The sequence below is a fragment of the Peromyscus eremicus genome, chromosome 9 (assembly GCF_949786415.1).
Source record: "Peromyscus eremicus chromosome 9, PerEre_H2_v1, whole genome shotgun sequence".
NCBI lineage: Eukaryota > Metazoa > Chordata > Mammalia > Rodentia > Cricetidae > Peromyscus > Peromyscus eremicus.
In genome coordinates, this window is record NC_081425.1 from 7,653,643 (window position 1) to 7,680,057 (window position 26,415).

At 37.5% G+C, this 26,415-nt stretch overlaps 1 protein-coding gene across 1 annotated transcript in view; it reads right to left on the minus strand.

Moving 5' to 3' along the window:
* The window catches only part of Gpc6 (glypican 6), a 1,034,707-nt gene that overhangs the window by 751,490 nt on the left and 256,802 nt on the right, over positions 1 to 26,415 (minus strand). The window contains exon 2 of the mRNA XM_059273217.1: positions 10,860 to 11,018. Within this exon, the coding sequence (XP_059129200.1) occupies positions 10,860 to 11,018 (159 nt within the window). The remainder of the gene's footprint in view (positions 1 to 10,859; positions 11,019 to 26,415) is intronic.

A 26,415-nucleotide genomic window follows, 5' to 3' on the forward strand; every position in this document is an offset into this window, starting at 1 on the left:
ACAATCATAATCTTCAGTATTGAAAGTCAGAGTTTTTGTATTAATGAGTGCCCAAAGGAAGAATATGCTTCCTAACACTTCCTATGTATGTATAAGTGTGTGTGTGTGTGTGTGTGTGTGTGTGTGTGTGTGTGTGTGTGTGTACACACAGGAATACTTGTGAATTTGGTAGATAAAGTTCAGCCTCAGATATGATTCTTTAGAAATTACCTACTTTATTACTCGGGAACAGGGTCTCCCTCTGGCCTGTAGCTCATGAATTAGTTTAGGCTGGCTAGCTAGTAAGCCCTAGGGATCTGCCTGCCTCTGCCTCCCCAGTGCTGGGATTACAAGAGCACGCCATACCTGGATTTGTAACTTGTGTTCTGGATATCTGATCCAGATACTCATGCTTGCACAGCAAGCAATTTGCTGACTGAGGTACCTGCCCATCATCATCCTGCTTTTAAAGGAAAGAATGTCTACTAGCTTTACTCTCAGCAAAGTACCTTTGTCTTCGGGATTTAAAATTAGTTCCATTAAATTATCTGGAACAAGTGCTGCTGAAATCAAACAGGAGTTCCAGGTTTATGGACCCCAAGAGTTAATAGATAACTAGAATTCAAGGCTCCCTACTTTCTTCTGTCATATTTATTAGAGGACCTTAAGCAATTCATCTAGCCAGTGTGTGACCTTGGGTCTGCACAGGTAGTACCACAGTGAGACAACACTACAGTAATATTAATTATGCTCTATATTAAGTCAAGTATGGGAAGATAACTTTGAAACAGCAGACAGAATTTCTATACTTAATGAGAATAGACTTCAGCAGAGAATATTCAATGGATCATTTTTAAAGGACTGCTAAACAAGATAGAAATTATAAGGTGTCAAATAACTAAGCACAATGGAAAAGAACGACAGTCTGATACAGCAGATTCTTAAAATCACTACAGAATGATTCATTTTAGATATATAATAGACAGACAGGTAGGTAGGTAGACATATAAATAGATAGATATATAGATAGATATATAGATAGATAGATAGATAGATAGATAGATAGATAGATAGATAGATAGACAGATAATTTCTTTAAAGATATAAAGAGTTTATAGCCCCTATTTCTATCTTACACCAAAACTTTTCTTCTATTTTCACATGGTTGGTATTCAATTAAACCAGTGGGTTGTGATTAAACAGCATGGAAGTCATGGGTTTCTATAGGCATAGACATTCTCAAGACTAGTATTTGTCTACTCAACAAATCTTTTGAAAGAGTAAAACTGGCACATTCTGAAACAGTAAATGTATGTTTTTAAAATCTGAACTTCATGGACCAAGTAGAATTATTATAAGCTTGTAACCAATGATTCTTCAATATTTGATGGGATCTTTTCCCTATACAACAGAATTTTAGAATCATAGGAAATTTAATACTCATAGGAGCACCTATTTCTTTGAATTGCTAAAATGCTCAACTATATTTGTCATTGCTGGTGTCAATGATTCAACAAAAATTGGCTAGGGAATGATAGAGAAATGTTATTTATTAGTAATAAAAATGATAGGGAGATGTTACTGGGAACATATTTAATAAAACAGTATATTGGCTTCTGATTCTTCAAAGTTGTTTTTTAACATAGTATTAATTAGATTTCTATCACTAGAAGAAACAATGGGAGATAATTAATTTATACAGAAAAAGATGTATATTATCGCACTTTTGGAGGCTCTAGTTCACAATCTATTGGTCCTGCTGTCTTGGTTCTGAGGCCTGAAGGAGAGAAAAACCATTCATTCAAACCATGAAAGGGAAGCATAGGACAGAACAAAGCAAGGACAAGAGTCCCACAACTCATTCTGAAGACACATTCAACGATCTCAACACCATTACTAGGTCCAACCTCCCAATGGCTCCACTGTGGGCTTCCTACTTCCAGCTAGCTGGTCAGGCTTGTAACATACAAGGCATGGTGGAGACCTTTCCATATCAAAGCTATAAAAAATTGCTTTCCTTGTTCCACTGTCTATACACTTCCTATACAAAGGTTAACAGGTTGAGTCACAGCTGTGAAGATCTGAAGATGGAATGTTGCTCCAGCAGTCCCTGGCTTGCACTGAACATCACAGACACTACTTGAAGGAAAACAGCCATAGATGTTTAGATGGAATCAGGTCAGTGGCGTTGACAAGAAAGTTACATGTGCCTTTCTGATTGGAAAACAGTGTTCATTGTGTAATTAACCATGGCTATGCACTCACACACACACACACACACACACAGGCACACACACACACACACACACACACACACACAAATGAGAACAGCATTGCCAACTGAAAATTTTCATTCTAGGAATCCATAACCTATAATTCTTCCATTCTTTATAAATTCTACGTGCTTTACAAAAACACAAAACGATAATTTGTATGGGACTACGGATGTCGCTCAGTGTTGGAGCGCTTGTTCAGCATGTGCAGTCCCTGTGTTAAATCCTAGCACACACACAAATATTTGCATGGATTTAGAAGTTAAAGGAAAATCAGTACATTCTCATAATACTCTATGAATATAGCAAACAGCTTCAGCAGGCACCACCTTTCTGTCCACCCCTTTGCTGTCTGTGGACCTTCCTCAGGAACCTTATAATAACATGGTAATTACAAAATAATGATAATAAAGATTCACCTGGGTCACTTTCTTTTGTATCTCAAATCTTTTAATACACAAAAGCTTGGTGGGGGCAAGTTTATGGCTTTGGTATTTTATTTGTTTGGAAATAGAAATTCTTATGCTGTCCCAGCACAGGAATGAAAAAAAATATTTTCATTCCCATTTCTCATCACTTAGGAAGCTCACTCAATAACTCTTGATCCCAGATGTCGGTTTCGGGGGCCAGTACCTTCTACTCCACCCCTCAGTGCACAGCTGACTCTGCTGGTGAAGCCATTGGACGTCACACAGTGTTGTCTGACCAGTCTTCTGTGTTCTATGTTCTAGGACCAGAAGACAAAAGCATTTCCAGCCAGCTCTGGTTTATATTCTCATTAAATATTTTCTTTGATTTTTAATTAAGAAACTCAGTTTTTCTCTATTTAGGGGTAGATCAATTTAACTTCAATAAAATGTCATCTGTAATGTACCCATTCCTACTCAAAGGATTAGTGAACCTCTGTCAGAGAGTAGATACTTGTCTTCTCATTAACATTCATGACCAGGAACCCTTCTGGTTGGACTTGTTTCAGCATCTGATGAAGCAATACTTAAAAGAAACTGGCTTGTCTGTGAAATAGCTCCTCAGCAAAGCCACTGTGCAAGAGGATTGGTGATAACAAAATGATAATATTTCAACCATTCGGAAGAAGAATGAACTGTAAGCTACCATGAGGTGTGGAGTAAGAGGGTCTAAGAATTAGAAAAGGGTTGGTGTTTCCTCACAAAATCCATGAAGCAATTGATTGACATTGTGCAGCTTTGTGTTTCAAAGATCTGCCAAAATCTAAACATGGGATTGAAAGAAAGGGGGAAACGCAATGAAGGAGGGAGAAAGGGAAACCAATGCCACTTGACAAAGATCTGACCGCTCCATGACTTTATTTAAAGAACCTGTGAGTGTGGGTCATTATGTTCCGCATTGTACAAACCCAGGGCAACTGTGGTTTATAACCATATTCCTTATCTCTGTCCAAGTGAAATCCCTGTTCAGTTCATTTTCATTTTTAGGCCTGTGCTTGGGGAAAGTTATTGGATTACTTTCTGATGCCAGAGAGAACATTTATGTGATTTTTAAACTCCATCCCAAACATTCTAACCTCAAGAAGACTATGCTGCTGATGGAGCACATGTCACTGTGGTGATGACCTAGAAAACATAAAGGAGGCATTCAGCTAATTGCTTCCTATGATGGTTAGCATTATAACCCTTATGAATTATAGATAACACAATGAACAAACGAACAAGTAGCACAAGAATTTGAATTATTATACCTCTCTCTTCTTACAGCAACATAATGGAAATGGGAACAGTGTGTGTACATGTAATGTTATATATATATCCTTCAGTGTGCTTTGATATACAAGAGAAGACCCTACTATAAAATTGTGCCTGTCTAAATATGCTTTATTTAGAAAACACTTACTACTCTTGAATTTCTAGGGAAATATATTAAAAACAAAGCCGATGTGGGTCAGTAAATATTGTTTGGGATAAGCAATAGGAAACAGTTAAGAATTGTGGTGGTATTGTGTTCCCCAAAATATTGTGTACCTTAATAAACTTATCTGAGATCAAAGAATGGAACAGCCACTAGATACAGAGGCTAGAAAATGGTAGCACTCACACCGTTAATCCTAGCATTCCAGAGGCAGAAATCCCTCTGGATCTCTGTGAGTTCAAGGCCACATTGGAAACATCCAGGCATGGTGACACATGCCTTTAATCCCAAGAAGTGAGCCTTTAATCCCAGGAAGTGATGGCAGATAGCAGAAAAATATATAAGGCATGAAGACAAGGAACTAGAAGCATTTGGCTGGTTAGGCTTTCAGGCTTTCGAGCAGCAGTTCAGCTGAGATTCATTCTGGATGAGGACTCAGAGGCATCCAGTCTGAGGAAACAGGATCAGCTGAGGAATTGGTGAGGTGAGGTAGCTATGGCTTGTTCTGCTTCTCTGATCTTCCAGCATTCACCTCAATAACTAGCCTCAGGTTTGTTTTTATTAATAAGACCTTTTAAGATTCCTGCTACAAAGAATGATAGTATATAGGGATATAGAGAAATTCAATCTTTCTACTCTCCATCTCCATAGACTAGTTAGGTGAAATGATCATTACCAGGAGTTTCACTTTAGCCTACTAATGACATGTATTAATTTAACTTAAAACTTCAATGGACACCTCACCTCAACATTTTTGTCTCTCTCCACGTTTTACCAAGAAATAAAAATGCCCATCCTAGAGTGCAGCTCCTTGAAGAATAGCCAGTATATAAAAACAGACCCAATTAATTTTTAGCCATGTCAACCTGAGCACAAATTAGAATCACTAAACCAAAATGAATTAAAAAAATATTCTTGTTTATGCCCTCTAATTGTGTGGTTGTTACAAAACACTAGAAGGCTGATACAAGGAATAAGACACCTCAGAAGAATACATACCTAAATAAATATAGGCTAGATGTTAATAAACTTAGGCTAGCTGGAGGGAATCAACAGTAACTATGCTATCAACATGTGTGTGGGCATGCATATATACTCTCTGGAGTCTTGTGTCTCTGCCACTGCATTGATTATGACAACCCATCCTTAAGCCATTATTTAGGGTGTTGATAGTGAGCTCCTCCAAGAAGTCTTCCCTGGTACCTCTAAGAGAATGACTCACTACTTTATCCATATTCAAAAGCGGTCTACTCTAGGATACAGGTCAATTCGGGGCTTTTATTTTTCTTCTGGTTTGAGACAAGGTCTTATGTAGTTCAGGCTGGCCTTGAATTCCTGATCTTCCTACCCATCTGTCCACTTGGCATCACAGATGTGCACTAGCATGCCCAGTCAAACCTGTTTTAATAATAAAATTTAACCTTTATATCTCTCCCAAAAGGTGACCTACTGCAAGCAATGAAGATGTTTTAGTCATCCTTAGCCATTTTTCCACACACTTCACACGTACCTGATAGTTGTCCATCCGGATAGGAAGCTTTTCAAATTGAAATTATACATACATGCTCTCTCTCTCACATACAATATGACCCATGTGACAGAAAATATGGAAGAGTCTATCACCATATGGGAAATCCCCCCCCTCTTTTTTCTCTTCTATGTAAGTGAATTCTCTGAGAAAATTAGACTATATTTTAAAGAAGTCATTACATTATTGTCATCTCTATGGTATATAGATGAGAAATGGTATTTTAAAAGGAAGCATGAACAGACTTGCACTATGAAAATACTACACCTCGGTACATAAATAATTTCTGCTTTCATTGCAATGGGTATTCTGAGGGTATTTCTATAGAATACGTTCTGCATAAGAATGGAAATTATTATTCTTTTGTTTTAAGTTTGCTTTTAAAAAATGTTCTTGGTGCCAAAACTCTGGACAAATGTATATCATTAAAATACATAAATAAGAATCAGGAAGAAAAGTTCAATAATAAGATCAAGAAGAAAATACTAAACAACAACAAACAAAAAACCTTCATAGAAAGTTCAGCTGTAAGTAAGATTCAGGTTAAAAAATATGTCGATTCAAGAAAAATATTCAATTTCGGAATAATCTATGTCACACAGGCATTTCTAGGGAAGGAGTTCAATTACCTACACTATGATAGAATCCAGCTGCTTGCAAACGCTAAGGAGGATACACAACATGCCTCCATTGAGTCAGTAATGTTGTTTTTGTAATCTTTTAAAGTTTGGAACCATTTTGGTCAACTGAATACTGTCTCTCCCTTTTCCAAAATTGTGACTAGATTGTAAGTGCACAATTATTGCAATTGTTTTGTTAAAGAAGCAGCAGTAAAGTTTTGCCAGTGTCTACTCAAAACAAACTAAATATTGATTTCCTACATGCTGCTATTTATAAGACTGATGTAGGTATCAGGTTACAATCTTGGTTTCCTCCTCCTTGATGGAAACTTGGCAAGGCACCTCCCCTCTGGAGGCTCCCAGCTCCTCTGAGAGTTGAACTATATTTAGGTGAGTAATTTTCTTTCTTTCCATTTTTTTTTTGGATTAAAAATACCTCTAACTCCTTTTCTCTTTTTCCTGAAAATCATTTCTACTTTCTCACCACCATAACCAGGACAGGACAGGCATAGGAGAGAGAGGCATAGCTAGTTTGTTTCCACGAAATGCCAGCACATATGGAAACTAGATTTTTGGGTAGAGGTAGCAGAAGGCAGTAAACAGGAAAGAATGCTGAGCTCCGGACAGAATTCTGACTCTGCCACTTGATAGGTGTGTGACTGCATTTCAGCTTACCCCTGATGATTGGGGTGAGCATCTTACAGTGTGGAGAATGAGGCCATGTGTTGCCTCTGGCGCCTGTTACCACTCTCAGAAGGCTTGCTAAATGGACCCTAACAAACAAGTCACATAGAAGAATAAAAGCAGTGAAGGCATGGACACAAAAGCAAGTTGGACAGACCCAGTGGTCACTGAACACGGAATCCCATCAATATGAGTGAATACACAAGGATGGCGCTCTCCTTGTTGACATTTTTACATTTTTACCTTGTTGCTTGTTTTTGAACTTCAGACAAAGGTTAGACGTAAGGAAATAAAGTTGTGAACATAGCTAAGTACCCTCGGCTGGTTTCTGTGTGCAATTTTAACGTATGGAAAGGAACAGAAATGTAGGCTTACTAACAAAGCATGTTGAGAGCAGCTCTATTAAGCTTTGAAGTGACTAGACCCCAGTTGACTTCTAATTTTTATCCCTAAAGAAAAATATCTGCTCAGATAATTATCTGCCAAAGAATAAAATTTCTATATGTGGTAACATATATATTCCTTGTCTTTCAGATAATTAGGTTAATGGGACTTCAAGCAAAACTTGATAGAAAGTTATAAAAGAATTCAAATGTATTCATGGTTATATTCCCACCAGTAACTATTTACAATTATACACAACAGTATCCTCTAAGTATTACACAGAATATTAATTAACAACTGAGAAAAATATTCAGCCATACTAGTATGTGGTGTTATGCCACGTTTCAAATTCCTACAGAATCACAATGATTGGGTGGTGGTGGGAAAGACAAAATGGAAAGAAGGCATTTCTAAGTAACACGGAAGCCACAATAAGAGACTATTCTGCACTGTGACTGATGTCAGTCTCTATATGTACTATGGATTGGATCACATATACCACATGCAAGTGAACTTGGTGTTATCCTTAGTGAGCAAAGGAATCAATGTTTTCAGATATAAATTAAATGGTAGGTTGCTTCTTATTGAGAAACATAGCAACAAAGACAAGTAAATTATAAATGTGAAGGCTAGACTTCTGAGAGAGTGGACCATGGGCAGAATCTTTAATGGAATGTTTTGGATACCAGACTTCAGTGATAATGCAAAAGGACTCAAAAAATTAAGAGTCCCTAAAACTAAACTCTAAGATGTTCATAGGAACATTGATTTTATGGGAGAAAATAAAACCCAGAAGGTAACATTCCACAGCTTATCCCAGATAGATAATTCTTCTGTGGTCACAACCACTTAGAGTCACCAGGAAATGCCTTGAGGGAGTGACTTTTCTTAAAAAAGAAAGGGAGAAAGGGACAGCACAGGAGGAGATGGGGGGGGGGGGGGCGGCAAGGACCTGGTATATGGCTCAGGGGCACATGTACTTGCCTAGTATGCACTATGCCCAGAGTTTCACTGAATGTTCTGTCTTTTGTGAAGGTTTACTGGCAGGGTCACCTTTATGGTCTAAGAAGACAGATCATACAACTATATACCAGAATAGACTGAAGGAAAGGTAGAAATCATTACTGTAACTATCCTGTACATATTATTTTATACTTATTTTTAAGAATAAGCTTTTCAAGATCATACTCATCCAGATCACATTTAGGTTTTGTTTAAAATCTGGTGAAATGAATTTAACAATATCTTGACTTCTCTCCCATGGCAATCTAACACACCTGCGAGAAAAGAGAACATCATCTACCATGTCAGATAGAATCCTGGCAAAATCAATGTCCTTGTCACACTGATTGACAACAGATCCCAAAGTGCATTAACACAATTTAAAACTCACCTGTATTAAAAGTGGGCTTCTTAATTAAGACAAGTGAGATATAAGATTAATTAATATAAGATTAATTGATATAATACCAGAAGTATCTGGCTTGGCCTAGTTGAATAGCTTTCCTTCTCTATAAATAGAAATAGCAAGCCTTTCATGAAGCTTGTTGCCATCTAATATTTTTTCTTATGAGAAAGATATATTCCAGCCTCAGAATTCTGTTCCAGAATTACCAGCATCATTTGAGAGAACAGCTTTGTAAATGTGTTAGAATTAGTTTCCAAACACAAGAAAAGCAGTAGCAGCTCACACCCAGCTGCTCCCTGCAATCCAAGACAAGATGTCTCAATGTGTAATGATAAATTGTGGCCACCTAAACCCAGAGGATCCCGAATGCTGCTGGACTTGTAATCTGTCAATCAAGGGCAACCTCCCAGTGCTCCCTCATTAGATTCAAGAGAAAAACGTTCACAGCATCACACTTAAATAAAAAGTTGCTTCCACATATGGCCATAGATAACTTTATATGCAAAGCAAGAGAGAAGACTGTGAAGGCACTGGAACAGCCTCGCAGAAAAGATGAAGCATCACCAGCATGGAAAACGTAGCATCATCCTGAGTACATCCATGCACCCACCCTTTTATAACTTGGAGAAGAAATTTGAAAGGCAACAGTGTTACAAGAATAGTTTAAAGCAACCATGAAATAGACTGTTTTACTTACTACAGAGAAACAAATGAAAACATTGGCAAGTCTTTTCTAAGTGGATCTGCGGTTCTCTGACTGAAGAGGGTAAGAAAAAAATGAATAGGCTCTTGTTGGCCTCGGGCAGGGGAACATGTCCAGGGGAGAATAAGGAAGTCTTGCATAACTTGAAAGTCTGGTTCACAATGAATCATAGCACAGTTCATTCATTTCTTAGACCAGTAAGAACTATACATACTTGCTATCATACTGACACTGTAAAAATTTTGAGGCCCAGATCAGAAAATTCAAGCTGAAATGATATTGATAATTGTCCTCCCTCTTTGTGCTTTCTAATACAAAAGATATTTATTAAAATATGAAAATAATAGTGCTTTGTCGTGGTATTGTGTTCCCCCAAATATTGTGCACCCTAATAAACTTATCTGGGGTCAGAGACAGAAGAGCCACTAGATACAAAGGCTAGAAAATGGTGGCACTCACACCTTTAATGCCAGCACTCCAGAGGTAGAAATCCCTCTGGATCTCTGTGAGTTCAAGGTCACATTGGAAATGGCCAGGCATGGTGACACACGCCTTTAATCCCAGAAAGCGAGCCTTTAATCTCATGGAGTGGTGGTAGAAAGCAAAAAGGTATATAAGGCGTGAGGACCAGAAACTAGAAGCATTTGGCTGGTTAAGCTTTTAGGTTTTGAGTAGCACAGTTCAGCTGACATTCATTGGGATGAGGACACAGAAGCTTCCAGTCTGAGGAAACAAGACCAGCTGAGAAGTTGGCCAGGTGAGGTTAGCTGTGGCTTGTTCTGTCTCTCTGACCATCTAGCATTTCACCCCAATAACTGGCCCCGGGTTTGATTTTATTAATAAGACTCTCTAAGATTCCTGCTACAGTGATTATCTATGATCTGGAAATGAGAGTCGATACTCTGAGAAACGTATCACACCTGCTGTAGAAAGTATGTCACATTAATGCATAGACAATGCTAAAACAAAGCAGTCCATGTCACTGTCATTGAGACAAGTCTACCCTTTTAGGGATGTAGTAGTGCAAATAATTATAAATGACAAGACTTTTCAAATGAAACTTCCCAGTGAAAAACTGAAGATGAGTTAAAGTGTAAGAACACTTGAATTTGGATCCCCCAAATAATGAAATGGTGTGCTTTACTCTGCTGAGCCACCTCTCGGGCAGAATACAAGCACATGACAGATTTGTTCAGTCAGATTGTCTTTTCCCATGACATTACCATAAAACACTATACTGTCAAGAATGTCCATGTCTTTCCTAAACACAGACAAATACTATACGTGATGGAGAGGGAATGGAACCATCTCTCATAAAAATGTCTTTTCTGGTAGAGCAAAAGCCTTATATAAAAACACAGCAGAAACATAGTGAAGGGCACCCAGCTACACCTACCATCAAATTTCTTGTGCCTTGACACAAACGTGGTACGCACAAAATGGCTTGTCTCTTCTACGAGGTTTTCAAACTCGAGTTTGCTCTGTTGGCTTAACTTGTCTTCCATTTCTGTGGTACAGCACGTATATTCCTGAGGACAGATGCGTAAGTGCTCCCCTGCAAAGGAGAAGAAAGGAAACGTCAGTATGAAATGTCAAGGACTCTGGGTAGATTTGGGAGATTTTATTCAAATCCAGGGACCACCTGTCCCCTCTCTTCCCCAGCCATCCACCTGCAGCCAATCTGGACCTCAGCATCCGTGTGCTTACCACTCCCAAGACCTCTGAGACTTAAGTTAAACCTGATATTTGTACTCTGGGCCCACCACATAACTGACTGCAGGTGTGTAGAAACTCTCAATTCACCTTTTTTTTTTTCTTTCCTGCATTTATTTGAAATGTCCCAAATAACACCAGGTGACAAGAGGGATCAGAGAGTCTTAAGTGTGCTTGTCTTAAGAAATGTCAAGCAGGTGAACGACTCTGAGCCCTATCCCCACAGTCTGTTGGGCAACAGGGACAACAGACGATGGTTAGAGATGCTTGTGTGTTCCTGCCAGGCTGTCTGTGGGAACGCAGAGGCGAGAGGGCAAGTGTTTTTAATGGCTTTCTCCTGTGCCACACATTCTTCAGTTGACATTTCTTGTTAGATAGAAACTGTCTTGGAAGGAGGAGGCCACTGATAAGTTTAACTAATTCTGGTATCATACTGAAATGTAGATTAAAGGGAGAAAATCTTGTGTTAATGCAGCCGATTTGATGCTGGGCCACTTCCTTTGACAACATTACTTTCTTTAGTGCAAGGAGGAGCGCATCTTTTGCTGCATGAAATTAAAATGGAATTTTATTGCACATAATGTGAATTTTCAATGAAATTGGCTCAGATAGGGTCAAAAGTGTTTATCAGAGTGTCTAGAAGGAGGAAGAAAAATCAACTGAACATCCTGCTCCATAAAACCAAAATTCACTCTCTGACATTCACTCTAGGGCATTGAACCCAAAGGAAAGAGTACTTAGTGCTATGACTATTAAATTCACATATAATGTTTAACAGGACAAATAAAAGTTCCTTGCAGCCCGGGGTGAAGTGTAGAGTGTCTCACGTACACAAAAGCAGTTTCATACTTTAGCTCCTATGAAAACACAAACAGGATGACAGATTTCTAAGTTTATATATTAAAGGTAGAATTTATGTGACTTCGAAGATGGTATGAGACTACTAAAGTCACGCACATTTTTATAATAAAAATGGAAACCCATCGTCCTTGAGAGTAAGACATATCCAGTTCAGGTTCATCATTCCTCTAGGCAGGAGCAGAATTTGATAGAAAGATATATCTTGTGTCACATAACTTTTACATTTGCTATATGCTTTAATTATTCAATAATACACTTTGAAAGTCGATTCTGAAAAAGTAGCAGTTCTGAAGATTTGCTGGAGGAAGGGGTGGGGTTAGATAAGGAGATAGAAAGTCAAGTTTCCCGTGATCTTCAAAAGTCAGTCTGGTGCTCACATTCTCCTACTGCCCAAAAACCACCTCCCAGAACTCTGACCTCAGACAAGATGACTCTGAGGCCATGCAAAATACAGCAGGTAAGACCACTGCATTTACCTTATCTAAGCATAGAAAACAATGTCACTAGGAAAGGACCTAACTCTCCTCTTCTCTAGTTCCACCTTCTCCCTGCATGTTTGTCAATCACCGTTTCTACGGTTTTCCCAGCAAGATTCCAATATGAAAGAACTGAGCTGAACCTTGAGGCATATCTCTAATCTCCATGAACAATCTAATACTGCAATGAGGAACTATGAGAGGCACTTTCATACAGCAAACTACAGGCCTAAGCACACGTGTGCAAACACATGCAGGTACACACTCATGCACATACATGCACACATATGCAAAAACACAAAAAATAATGAGGAGTTTAGGAAAATTTGTTTTGCTCTGATATCATGTTTGGGTAGGGGTACATTAGTACTCTTCATTCATGGCCTCTATGCCAAATCCAGTCCCACCCCCATTTCTATGGATCTTGTGAGTTTAGCTGGGAAAGTATCAAAGAATAATAGTTTGTGTTATGACGAAGTCTTCTAAAATTCCAATTCAAGTATCAGGAGATAAAATGCCAACAACACACCCCGGCTAATGCTGTTCTCTGCATAGTTTCATAGACTCTATCAACATAGAATTCTATAAATGTTGTTATGATAGAAACCACACAGCCTGCAATAATAAATTATTTCATTTTCTGTGACCATGTTCAAAGCTATTTCTACATATGAAGAAAGTAGATCTAAGACAGACTATGGAAAAATTTCTCAGCTTGAGTAATTTCAGCACTGAGAAACATTTAATAAATTAATAGTAATTTCAGTTACAAAATATGAAGAGAGAAAAAGTGGTCTTTAAGGATTTTCCAATCACATTCATTTATCTACTTGTCTTAGATTCTCTATAACATATATGATATATAACTAGATATATCATTTATCTCACCTGGAGACTTGCTAGACATATCAGGTCTTGTGAATGATAATCAGCATTTGAGGCCACAGGTAAAGAAAATGCACAGCTAAAACTTTAAGTGTACACATACTCATCAATCATCAATTGATCAATTGTATGGGAGAATGACTATGATATGTTCATGGTCACAAGACCTAACACAAGCACAGACAAGAGAGATGGCATAAGGTGACATTCCTTGGGGGAGCTGAGTTAATGCCAGTGAATTCTTGAATTTTTTGGTCCTTGAAATTTTTAAGTAAATAAGCTAATATTTAAATGTGGAAGAAGGGATCTCCAACAAGAAACTGCACAATGAACTCAAGGACATAAAATAAGAACTTAAGTTGTCCTCTGTATTCCAAGAAATAAAAGATGAGGCTGTTCCTCCCTCTATGTGTCCCCTTCAATTATGTCAAGCTGTACAATATCTTTTCCCCACAGCCTGCCCAGATGTTCCTTTCCACACCAAGATGCTGTGGTGACAGCAGAAATTGGATTCTGCCAAATCCCACTCCCTCCAAACATGGCCCTGGGTCTGAAAACTGCCAAAATTAGACTTGGTGAGTGGCACGGTGGTTAAGGGCAGCAGACAGCAGGACCTCATTAGCCAAGCGAGGCAGCCGCTGCAGCTCTGCTACCATAAACTCACTGACCTCGCAGGTGACAACCTGGGGACCTCAGAGTGTGAATCCCAATCAAGCAACAGCAATGCCCTGCCCAGAAGGAGGAACAGCACGGACTGCAGCCCACCACATTTTAGGGTTTTCTAGAAATTGAGAATCCTAAGGAAGATTACTATCCAGGCCCTTGGTAGATGGCGGGATATTAGAAGCTAAAAAGTTTAAAGATGGCAAGATGTTACAAAGTGCTTGTATTCCCAAACCTCCAAGGGCTGTCTGATGGAATGGTAGCATTTGCTTTGGATTTGGCCATCTTCAAACTCTGAGTTCTCTCACTGTCTGCCTCTTGAAATCTAGTGAATTTAAATGTATGTTAGAGAGGCATGGGCGCCTATCATTTGGTGTATCTCCACATATAAATAATCACTTTGATTACCTGGGCAAATTGCCTAAGGAAACAGATGAAGGGATGCAAGACATTGTAGAAGAAGTTAAGGATTTGCAAGAGTTTCTCATAGGGGAAATAGTTTTCATTGGAGTTAACATACTTGGACTGATTAGTCTTCTAAAAACCCTGCATATGACAACCAAGTGTGGCCAAGCAAAAGAAATCAGCACTTTTAAAAATGATTGGTCACAATTTACTTCCATGAATTTAAATGTACATCCAAATTGGTACTTTTTGAAAAACTTTCACTATAAAGATTTATTAAAAATGATCCTTTCATGTCTTTAAAGGCAGCTACTGTTTAGGGACATGGATCAACATACTAAAAATGTTTATTTTTCCCACAAGTGTGAGAAAACTAAATTCATATTCTACTTTGGAGGGTCTTGTTCAAACCGCCTCTATTGCTGTGGTTTGATGTTAGAGCTCCAGTAAGTGTATCAAATGCTAATTCACGAGTTTCTAAAATTTCACAAGGAAATTTATAAAAATAACCTTTTAAAAATGCAATCAAGAAGTTGGTTGTTTAATTAATTCCCAGAATTACACAGGGAGAGTTTCCAACACACTGCCCGGGATAATGCACATAAACTGCCATAGACCTATTGTCTCTATAGCACGACTGATCTTCACAAATCGGAGAGCCTTACAGTGCAGGATTGACAATAACAGAAGAAATTCTGTCAGCTTGATCAAGGAACAAGACACAGAGAACATGGGAGTGAACAATGACATCTGACTCTGGCTCTCTATGTCATGAAATTGTTACATTGCTAATAAACTGGTCAATTTAAAATAAAAACCATTTTTCCTCCTTGTCTTAAATGTATATAACCTATTGATTTTTGCAATCAAAACATATAACATATAAAAAATACTACCTAAACACAAGATACTACAGAATTTGTATAGATAGCTGTCATGAAACACTCATATACAAATATCTCTTATAGTATGCCTCAGAATCATTTTTAAAAAAATGACAAAAACATCTCATAAGGAAATTTTAAATGCTTCAGCATATGTAACTTTCTACAAAAAGCAACCCAGAAAAATTATAGTTGTATATTACAGTAACAATAATAAACCTTAATACTATTACTCCATGAGACAAAGTATATTAATTAGTAAGTAACTCTGTAAACATGCCAACTGATAGTAAGGCTTACTGGAGCACAGTAGCAAACTTACAATGGTGAAATGGAATATTTTAAATCTACAAGGGGATGTTGATGTCTGTAGGAAATAGCAAAAAAGCACTTGTTTGAGGTAGATTATATTTTCAGATTAGGATATGTTATATGACATTCCATGGCATTAAATCTTTGTATAGCAGAGTTTCCCATTATAATTTAGTTCAGAAATAGAAAAGGGAAATTATATTAGAGCATAAAGGAGCATGGAAGCACCCATTTTACCCTGGATTGAGAAGCTTCTGTGTTAACTTGTTTTATTACTAAACAATAACCAGTAATAACAAAATGAAAGAATGTTTTATAATGTATTGTGATTTAAATGACTGCTGAGTGCATTAGCGTGTTCACATTGTACTTGGACAGGATAATAAATGAAATGTTTCATATTTTTCTGACCTACAATGTCATGGACAGATTATTGAAATACTGGAATAGTTATGTAGGTGTGGCTAGACTATAGCACTGGGCAATTCAAACAAGGAGCTAGGAGCTGACATAAGGCATTTTGAGGATGCAATTAAAAATCTGTAACCAGCTGGCCCTAAGAAGGACATTATGATTAATGATGTAAGAATCTTAACTTATCCTTAGAAAGGATGTCAGAGCCAACTGAAGCATCATTCAGATTTTTTTCCCTCAAGTTACAGCCTCATCTCTTGCCTGAGTCTTCAGAATGTGATGTTGCCCTGCCACCTGTGAGCTTGCTAACCTGGGTCTCATTTCTTATGAGACAATCCTTCAAAGTAACCCCAAGGCATACTTATGTACAGGTTTTACATATGTCTACACATACATGTGTCGTGTTAGAATGGATTTCTGAAGAGCTCTCACACAAACACAGAGGATTCTGTAACAGGAGCATTAGGAACCTCAGCCTAATCCACACTGCCTCAGTTAGATTCAATAGACTTCATGTATGTCTCCTTCATCCATATAAAAATATCTATGGAATTATGCTAAAGCCTTTCCTTGCTTTCTAAAAAGTATTTATATAGGTTAAGTTTCCAAAACAAATACTGTCAGTGCTCTGAAGAGAGGCCGGTCACTAGCCCCTAAAAGGAACTTTTTAAGTAGCATTCATTAGCAAGCTGCAAATTTCAGAGCTCCTTAGACTCCATCCCCCCTTAGGGACTGCCCAAATCTTCATATTCAGATGTTCAAAGATGCCATTAATCCTGCAGAGTGAATGGCATCTTCTCTAATCTTTCTCCTTTTTCCAAATTTCATCTTTATGGACCAACCTGGCAAGATCTAGTTAAGCTTCTCCAAATCTGCTTGCCAAACACAGGGGAATCATAATTCACCAGCTCCCATAACCTTCTGTAGCTCCACTGACCAAGATGCTGACTTATTTCTTTTGCTTTCTGTGACCCATACTGCATCCATCAAACCAACTGCTTCCTACAAATTCACCCATGGATGATGATCAATTTTAAGTTTATTGCTTCTGTAATACCTCTCTCATCATTGCCTACTCCAAGTTACCATTTCTACAATTGAATTTGGTGATGCTGTAGTGATAGACAATAAACCAATTTACAAAGTGCTTGTTTTTGACCTTGATAACAGCAGATCAGCATTCCTACTAAATTATATGACAGCTCACTTGAAAACTTGGGATTTACTGTTCAGAGCTCAATAGCTGTAAACTAGTTCACAGACTGATTCAGTACAGGGGCCAAGTCTAGGTGAGAGTGATTAAGAACCTAATCAAACTGAACTGCATGTAAGCTTTTATGAAAAATTATTTTCTCCTCTATAAAATACTGCACTTTCAGTGGGCATCTGTAAAACCATGACTGCAACACTGATGGTATCACATAGAGGAAGGCAATAAAAGGCAGAGTGGCTAGAAATGTCACAAGATCTATAGTGCCGTCCACAAGTGTATATTTCAGTAATTGTCTACCTCTATGACAATGAAACTCCATAATATCCAACCTTTTGCAACTCATAGAGTCATTAATTTATAATAATTGCTTTAATTCCCACTGCTCATTGAAGATGGATGCCCATAGGTAAATAGCATCAGTCTCTATTTCACAGATGACTGATGGGAGGCCTCTATAAAGGAGACAGCCCTCATCCCTAGGCATTTCTTCTGCAATTAATAAAGGGCAAGAGTTGGCTTTCTGAAACTTGTGTAGAGGGACCTTGATCTTTAAAACGACACTGCTTCAAACACTGTAATAAATTCAAGCATTCTCTCCAACCAGGGGCTTTCCAGTGTGCCCAGTCAGGAGGCAGCACTGGAGCCCAGCATTGACATCAACACATCTGTGTGTTACAGCACAGCTGTCATTTCTTGAACACAGAGGAATAAAGACCCTCAGGAAAGACAAGACCAACCACCCTCTTGAAATTAAAGCAATACTCCACACAGTTAAAGGGAAGTGAATATCTCAGCTCAATGTTAAAAACACACCAAAGAAGAAAGATTAAAAATCAATATGAATTTTTTATATTCTCAAATAATCTTAATAGAGCTACACCAGTGATGGTGAAATACTCAAGGCTTTTCCTTCATCTTCCCACTGCTTCTCTTTGAGCAGATTTATTTTTAAACAGTGACTATCAAGGAGGCAGAATTGACAGCTATATAGATTCCACAATGCCACTGAAAGCCGTATGTACCCTTTCAGAGACCCAACATTAAACACAAAGATACTAAATAACTGAATGAGTCAATATGATTTAAATTACAAGAACTCTCTATCCATTAGATTGGCTTTTCAAAGTTAGACATTACTGTGAAAGTGTTGACCTATGGCCTAGTTTTAATGTAAAGGATAGAGTGAGATGACATTATATTTCTTAGAGGGAAAGCTGTTTCAGAATTAAGTTTAGTCCAAGTAAATGCATTCTCCATGGCTTTGGCTAAACTTCCTATATCATGTTACTGACTTGGGAGAAGGGAAAACATATAAGAATACATTAAAGAAAACCACATACAAAGAATTTAATGAAACAATTAAACTCAAGTTAAATTTCACATAGAACGTCTATGATCTGGGTGTCTGTTACAACCTCAAGATTCCTGCCTGTTTTCATGAGGTTAAGTATTTAGAAATCCCACCTGACCTTATAAACTTATAAGTGTAAAAAATGCTTCTGAACGAAACTTACTAACAAAAATCTATACCAATTGCCGCTGTGATGATTAAGATACATCCACAACATAACCAAACTCACCATAACCAAATTCACCCACCTATACTACTCAGTCTAATGCATCGTCACTCGTGGCCATTTATAGGAACATCTAAGTTTCCATTCATTTCTTACCATTGTCCTTAAATTATCCACCAAACAGAAAATTGCCAGCCCCCTAATGGTGTGCTAAGTTTTATCCTGGACCTTAGTGAGAGAGACTATTCTACCTGGAAAGAAACCAGGAGCCTCTCATTCATACCTTCACCTTTCTATTGTGAATCCTCTCTCTCTCTCTCTCTCTCTCTCTCTCTCTCTCTCTCTCTCTCTCTCTCTCTCTCTCTCTCTCTTGCTTTTGGTTTTTCGAGACATGGTTTCTCTGTGTAGTTTTGTGCCTTTCCTGGAACTCACTCTGTAGACCAGGCTGGCCTCGAACTCACAGAGATCTGCCTGGCTCTGCCTCCCAAGTGCTGGGATTAAAGGCGTGCGCCACCACCGCCCGGCTTCTACTGTGTCTTTTTATTTCTCACTTACATATCACTTCAGGACTTCCCCTAACATTCCAGGATCGAGAGTCTAGATTCCAATACTACTGGCCCATAACTGCACAAGTTCTTCAGTTCATAGTCCACTGCACTTCAATGTATCTATGTTTCTAGAAGAAGCAGATCTCATGGAGAACTGATTACTCACTCAGTTCCCCAAATGTGTTACTAATACTTAGCTCAGTACCCAGCACTTAATGACTTTTTATATATTTTGGTTCAACAAATAAGGGAAATAAATCATTGCAACAACGTAAGTAATAGACATCCATTATGGAAAATCACTGAAAATATCAGGCTCACTTTGAAATAGTAAAAAGACCATTTTTAAACTATGGCATCGCCCAGGGCAGGCAGCAAGGCTAATGAGGACTCTCGGAATTCTGCCCTAAAGACTGAGTTTATGGTGATTTTTAAGTATGCTGCCACTCAAACTACTTTTATAAAAATGTAATTGAGCTCTCCATTTTCATCATTTTACAAAAATCTGCTGCTAATGCTACTACCATATACATAATTATTAAATGAAGGTAATCCCACAATGATATTTTAAAGGTAAAAATGTAAAAGCATGCCATTAAAATAATGTCCATGTTAATAAGTAGGTATCTGTCCCAAAAAGTGAGGTGACTGAAAGAGAAGCTAGATGTTTTGTTTATAAAGAAAAAAAACATAGCTACAAATAGAGAATAAGAAAAGCCTACTGTAACAGCACTTTACATATCACAAATTGCAAGACATTATCTCAGAAAATTCAGCAGCATTTCGGAAAATATGGTAACTTGTTAAAAATGCAAAAACATGACAAATACGTTTTTTCCCTACAATAAGAGTATAGTCACATCCCTGGGTAATTCAAAGTATATGATTACTGTACAAGAATATTTTCTGTTGGTAGTGAAATACACTTAGGTTCTAGGGTAGATACACCATGAACAGAATTCATGTTGGCACAAGGTGAAGGATGCTTGAAAGTTTCAAAAGAGTTTATGTTTTCATTTTGCTGGAAGGTTTCATTCATGGCAGGGGGCATACAAACAACAGTAACTACATAATAATGCCAAAGGATAAGTAAGATACATCTGCCATGAAGACTAACTAAATGTAATACCCCTTCAAATTCTAGAATAACAACATTTTATGTCATTGAGATATGAGTTACTGGTCCATAGTTATTGGCTGTTGATTCACAATATCAACACATTCATCCACTTTTTCTGTCTTGACAAATATTGGCTGGAAATACTTTATGAGTGTGCCTGTAATGTATACAATAATCAATTATCTCAGAATATTTGGCATAGCCTCCAGTTTGAAAATCTCATTGATTAACATCAAGTTCAACATTCCTCAGGCCTCCTTCTGCTGAGAGTTTCTGGAGGTAAGTAGAAAAGAAAAATGGCTGCAGAATAGAACAAAGCCAGCATCTATAACACAGCACTATGCACTGCTTGGAGAAATTCCCAGAAAGGGAGGCAAGAGTCAGAGGTGAGTGAGCCTGTATGAACGTGTGAGAAGAACGTCTGTTATTCTAAGTACACTCCTAAAAGCTGCTCCAGTTCACTGGCACTCGGGATCATTCTCTTTTCTGAACATAAAATTGGGCTTTGATAGTCCCAAACTAGCGACCTGTTTCGGAAGGAGGAGGGGTGTGTTTAAAACTCTTTTCCCAATGCACTGTGGAGAAAAAAAAAATGCTCAGGCAAGGAATGGCTTCATCACCTTTCACTGGAAATGGCTGAAATTGGCAAGTTTGGGTATGTGCATCCAGTGGAGAATCCGAATAAATTCTCTTTTCTTCTGCCTTAAAATTAATTTTGATTTTCATAGTTCCCATGTCATAGGAGAAATTTTTTGTGTGATATGGAATGGTGGATTCTAGTCAGGTTTGCAGCTCCCATAAAATTTATTCCTAAACTAATTCTGCTAGGACACCCTATCTCCACTTTTAGCCAAAAATTACATGCAGATTTTTTTCTACTAAAAAGGGTGAAGGGCATTATAGTGACAAAAACAGCCTTTACATACTCAGCAGAAGATCCTATACAAAATGACATGTTTTGTTGCCTTATTTTTGCTAAATTTGTAACCTCATATGGAGAGTGCTTGTTTAGGTAATGCATTGTTTGCTTCACATGATCAAAACATAACAGTTCACGTTACCTATTGAAAAAAAATCACACACAGAGGCTTTGGTGCTTGAAAATGTCCAGTGACTCCATTCTCCTCATTAATTACCACTGGTGGTGAGCTTCTCCTTGATTCTAATTTTAAACATGATTGATCTTTCTTTAAAATAACTTCAAGCATAGACATTTAAACAGAAAAGTGTCTTAAAGGATATGAAAAATAGACTTGAATGGAAATGGTGTATTAACAGTTGCTTCTGTGTAACCAGGAAAGCATGTGATTAGGAATATAAATAACAGACTCGTTTGCTGTAAGAGAAAGAGTTGAGAGGTGTGAAGAGGGCAGCGGTGGTATTGGTGATATTTTCTTGGCAATGAATTGACCAAGCCACTACCGTGCAGTTCATGAAGATGCTGGTCAGTAGTGGCTGCCAGGGAGGTACTCTTCCCTTTAAAATATGGAAATGCAAGAGCATGGGACTGGCAGAAAGGATATCCAGGTGCCAGAGATACAACCAGAGGCAGATATGGCATGAAGAGAGAGAAGAACTCGGGAACAGAGCAGGCTGTGGGGCACACCAGAAGCTCAGGGTGAAATCTCCACAGAGCACTTGGTAATCAGTTGCCTGGCACTACTCTGGCCATTGCGTGTGCCAGCAACAACAAAACTCAAGAGTGCAGTGCTGAACATGAGGACATCTTCACCAGATGCAGCATAGACTCCTCCCAGAGAAAAGGTAAACATAAGTGGGTACGTCTTCCATACTACCTGAGACTCTCTCTCAATCCAGAAAGTCCCACACATTGATTGAAAGAACCAGAAAATATCAGCGAGAAAGTTGTAACTGATAGGACCTCAGACTGGATAACTGTTGTAAAGTGGACTTTCCACACTGATTTCCCTATCATTGAGGGGGATGAGTTAACTTAATGTGTCTGCATTACTTAGACTGGGAGTCCTCTCCAGAGCTGCAGTGCTTGATACAGAGGTCACAAGAAGAGTCCAGAAAAACCATACCATTCCAAAACAAACAAACAAACAAACAAATAAATAAAATAAATGGAAGGCATAATACATTCTATTTCATATTATTTCTTTTTATACATTTACATTTATATTGCTATTTTATTTATGTTTTGGTACTTTATATCTATGGTTATGGCTGTCATTTCTTTGTATTCAAGTTTACTACAATATTTTCACTGCTATTTATCACTCCAGTAAACTCACAAACGTTTCTTCTTGTTCATAATTTGCTCATTTCCCCTTTATTCATTCTCTCATTTCACTGCTTAATTATTCATCCATGTTGCTCTAACAAACTCTATTATTTCCAATCAGTGCCCTAATGCCAGCAGCTCTGAACAATGTTAGGGAAGACAGAGGAAGTAAACAGGTATCTTCTAAGGGATGGTAAAACCGAGCCTGCTGCCCCAAACAAATCTTTCATTAGCTTAGTTCCTAAATAATAATAGAATCAAACTCCAAGTAAAGACAGCTCAAGAGGAAGACTTATATACAATGAAAGAAGAAGGAAATGTGGAAACAAAAAATTAGAAGACACCTACATCCCAACAGATGTGGAAATATAACAAAAATATTACTCAAGATAAAGTAACAAATACTAGTATTATTTGGGCACCAAATTTGGAGTTCCTAATACTATAAAATATATACTAAAAGGAATGACAAGTTAAATAAGTACCACTATGATAATAGTGGAATAGATTTTAATATGCCTTCCTATCTTTAAACAGAACTTTCAAACTAAAACCAGTGAAGAAACTTCAGAGTTTAAAATCAGAGCTAAAGTTTACTGTAGAAAAGTTAGATGTGGAAGGGCCAAATATACTTTAGACATGCAGTTAATATATAGACTACTTGAGGATATGCAAAAAAAATACCAATAAATAAAATTTTCCAGAAGTACAAATAGTCAAAAACGATGTATTTTTTTAAATTGTTAAACATCCTTTGCCATCTAACACATGCAAATTCAAACAACTTTGAGACTCCTTCTCACCCTAGTCTGAATGATGAAACTTCCAAACTTGTTTAGCCATCCAGAAATCAGTATGAAGAGATTTATAGTGAAAGATAGAATTGCCATCTGATCCAACTATGGAACTTCAGAGTATACTTTCAAAGGACTCTAGATATTCCACCAAGGTATCTCAACATCCATGTTTACTGTTAGATTATCCACAATAGGAAAGAAGTATAAATAGCCAGCAATACCATGAAAAGATAAATCTAAAGATATATCATTTCATCACTTCAGTTATCTAAGCTAAGGATGAAAAAACTGTCCGAAGATAATAATTGGAACAGATGACACACAGAATCAGAACACCTGGGCCATGGATGGTTTTCCACTGGAGAAGACCAGCAACTATTTTGGTACCTTACAAGGTATCCACAGCCTGTTCGAAGACATACATCTAATGTGTAATAAAACACAATAGAAGGTGATAATTGACACTTATGGTCAAGGTTCTTAAAAATACTAGTCTTTTGATGAGCATTTACAGTGTCTGAACAAATTGAAATATCAAAAAGACAGTTTATGTCAAGAGCCTTATGGGTAATAAATGCATTTCCCATCTTCTCAACATTTAGAGTAGGTCTGTTATTAATAGATGACTGTAAACATATCTCATACATGTTACTATATTTTAAAAACATAGCTAGGCAAGGTGACTTGTACTATTGTGGAGCCAGACAGAGTCACATGTTAAATACAGCCTTGCCACCAATGTCTCCACATAACTATGCTTGATGTATTATCTTAGTATTTGTCACAATCTGTTAACATCTTCCAAGAGCGATCACACAGTATTAAAAGCCATGGAGGCCCATGGGACTCCTCCTTTCAGAAGTAATGTAGGCGTAGTGTACAGTCCAAAGTAGACGTGACAACTGTTAACGCAATAGTTCTCCAGGCTCCAGGAGAGTCCAGCAGTATACAGGAATGGCTGCCAGCTGAGTACAAGCAAGCTCTGAAGTCTCCATAGGTCTTGAACAAAAGTCCTGCTGGAGAACACAACAGCTGCCTCGTTAAAGACTGATGATTAATACATTCAGTAGCTTCACAAAGAACAGTGCTCTCCTAGCACTAAGATAGTTCTGATTAGTGTTCGTACTATATTCACCTTTGAAAAATTCTTCCCCTGGGGTCAAATCTTGGACTTTTCTTTTTTTTTTTTTTTTTTTTTTTTTTTTTTTTTTTTTTTTTTTTTTTTTTGGTTTTCCGAGACAGGGTTTCTCTGTGTAGTTTTGCGCCTTTCCTGGAACTCGCTTTGGAGACCAGGCTGGCCTCGAACTCACAGAGATCCGCCTGCCTCTGCCTCCCAAGTGCTGGGACTAAAGGCGTGCGCCACCACCGCCCGGCTAAATCTTGGACTTTTCAAAAACTGTTTTTATAAAGAAAGTACAAGATCATTATTACTTAGGTTAGGACTCAGAAAGTAATTTTTTTTTTTTAGCAAATTCCTACAACCTTTTAAACAACATGCTTTATAATAGGTACTATTTTACAAATAGCTGTATCTCTTTAGGAAGACTTCATTCAATTCCTTTAAATTTCAAGTCTTAGGTTATCTAACTTACACTCACATTCAATAGAAATGACATTTAAATTGTGAGAAATTTAATATTTTATGTGGAAGACAATGTAAAGTTTGCTTCATGTGGTCTCAAACTATATAGATGAAAGTACATGGTCTAGCCCATTATGTTCCATGACAGAGATAGAGTGGCTTCGCACCCTGACATAATGTCTAATTTATGTGTGTAGATTCATCACATACTCGTAAATGAAAACATGAGAGAGCAAAGAAAAATAAGCAATCCAATCAATAAATGAAATAAAAAAGTGAACAGTGCACAAACAATGGACTACAGACAGTCGATAGACATACGATTCAATATAGAGATTCCAGCTTGTTCCACTCAAGATGTCAGTCATTAAGAAATCAAACAGCAATGAATACTGGGACAGATATGTACAACTGTTGAAAATGTAAACCTATCCACCTTCTATGGAAACCAGTATTGAGGTTTCATAAAAACCTCATAAAAATACGTTTATCATATGATCCCCTATACCACTCTTGGGTACTTACAAAGTGGTCCTGGTCAGCTATGAAAGAGACAACTTGCCCAGCAGTGTTTACTGCTGTATTATTCACAGTATAATAGTTAGTGAACAAACCTCGGTTTCCAACAACAGAGGAATGGGCAAGGAAAATACAGTACATACACACATTAGAACTTTCAGCCATAAATAAGAACAGAATTCTCATTTGTGGGAAAATGGATTTAAACTGGAGTGAATTGGGCCAGTCTTAGAAAAACAAATATTCTTTTCTCTCATTTGTTGCTGCTGGATTTTATATAGTTGCATAAAATCATGTATGTATGTACTAAATGAAAGTACAAGTAGTTATATGGAAGAACAAAGGAATTAAAGAGATATGGGGTGATAAAAGGGAGGTCACCAATGACCAGAATATAGTGAGGCTGGAGGGTGGAGGAGAGATATTAAACATGTAACATAAATGTGTAAAAGATTAAAACAGTAACAATGGAAAAAGAAAATTCACCTCAAATGTATAACATTTCTAATTTTTTCATATCACATGAATGTCATTTATTACTTATAATATATGTGATATTAAAAGAATTAAAACATAAATACCTCTATATATTAAGCAGAGTTTTAAAAGATTTTCACCAAATTTCTTAACTGCTTTTGATATTTAAGTATTTAAGAAAAGTTGACTTCTGAAATAACTGTGAAAGTGCTTACTGATAGCCTCAAAACACTCACTAAGATGTTATTTATTTGTAACTTGTCGATTGAGTGGGAAACAATAATGATTTCTAAGATCTGTTAGCAGGTCAGTTTGTCA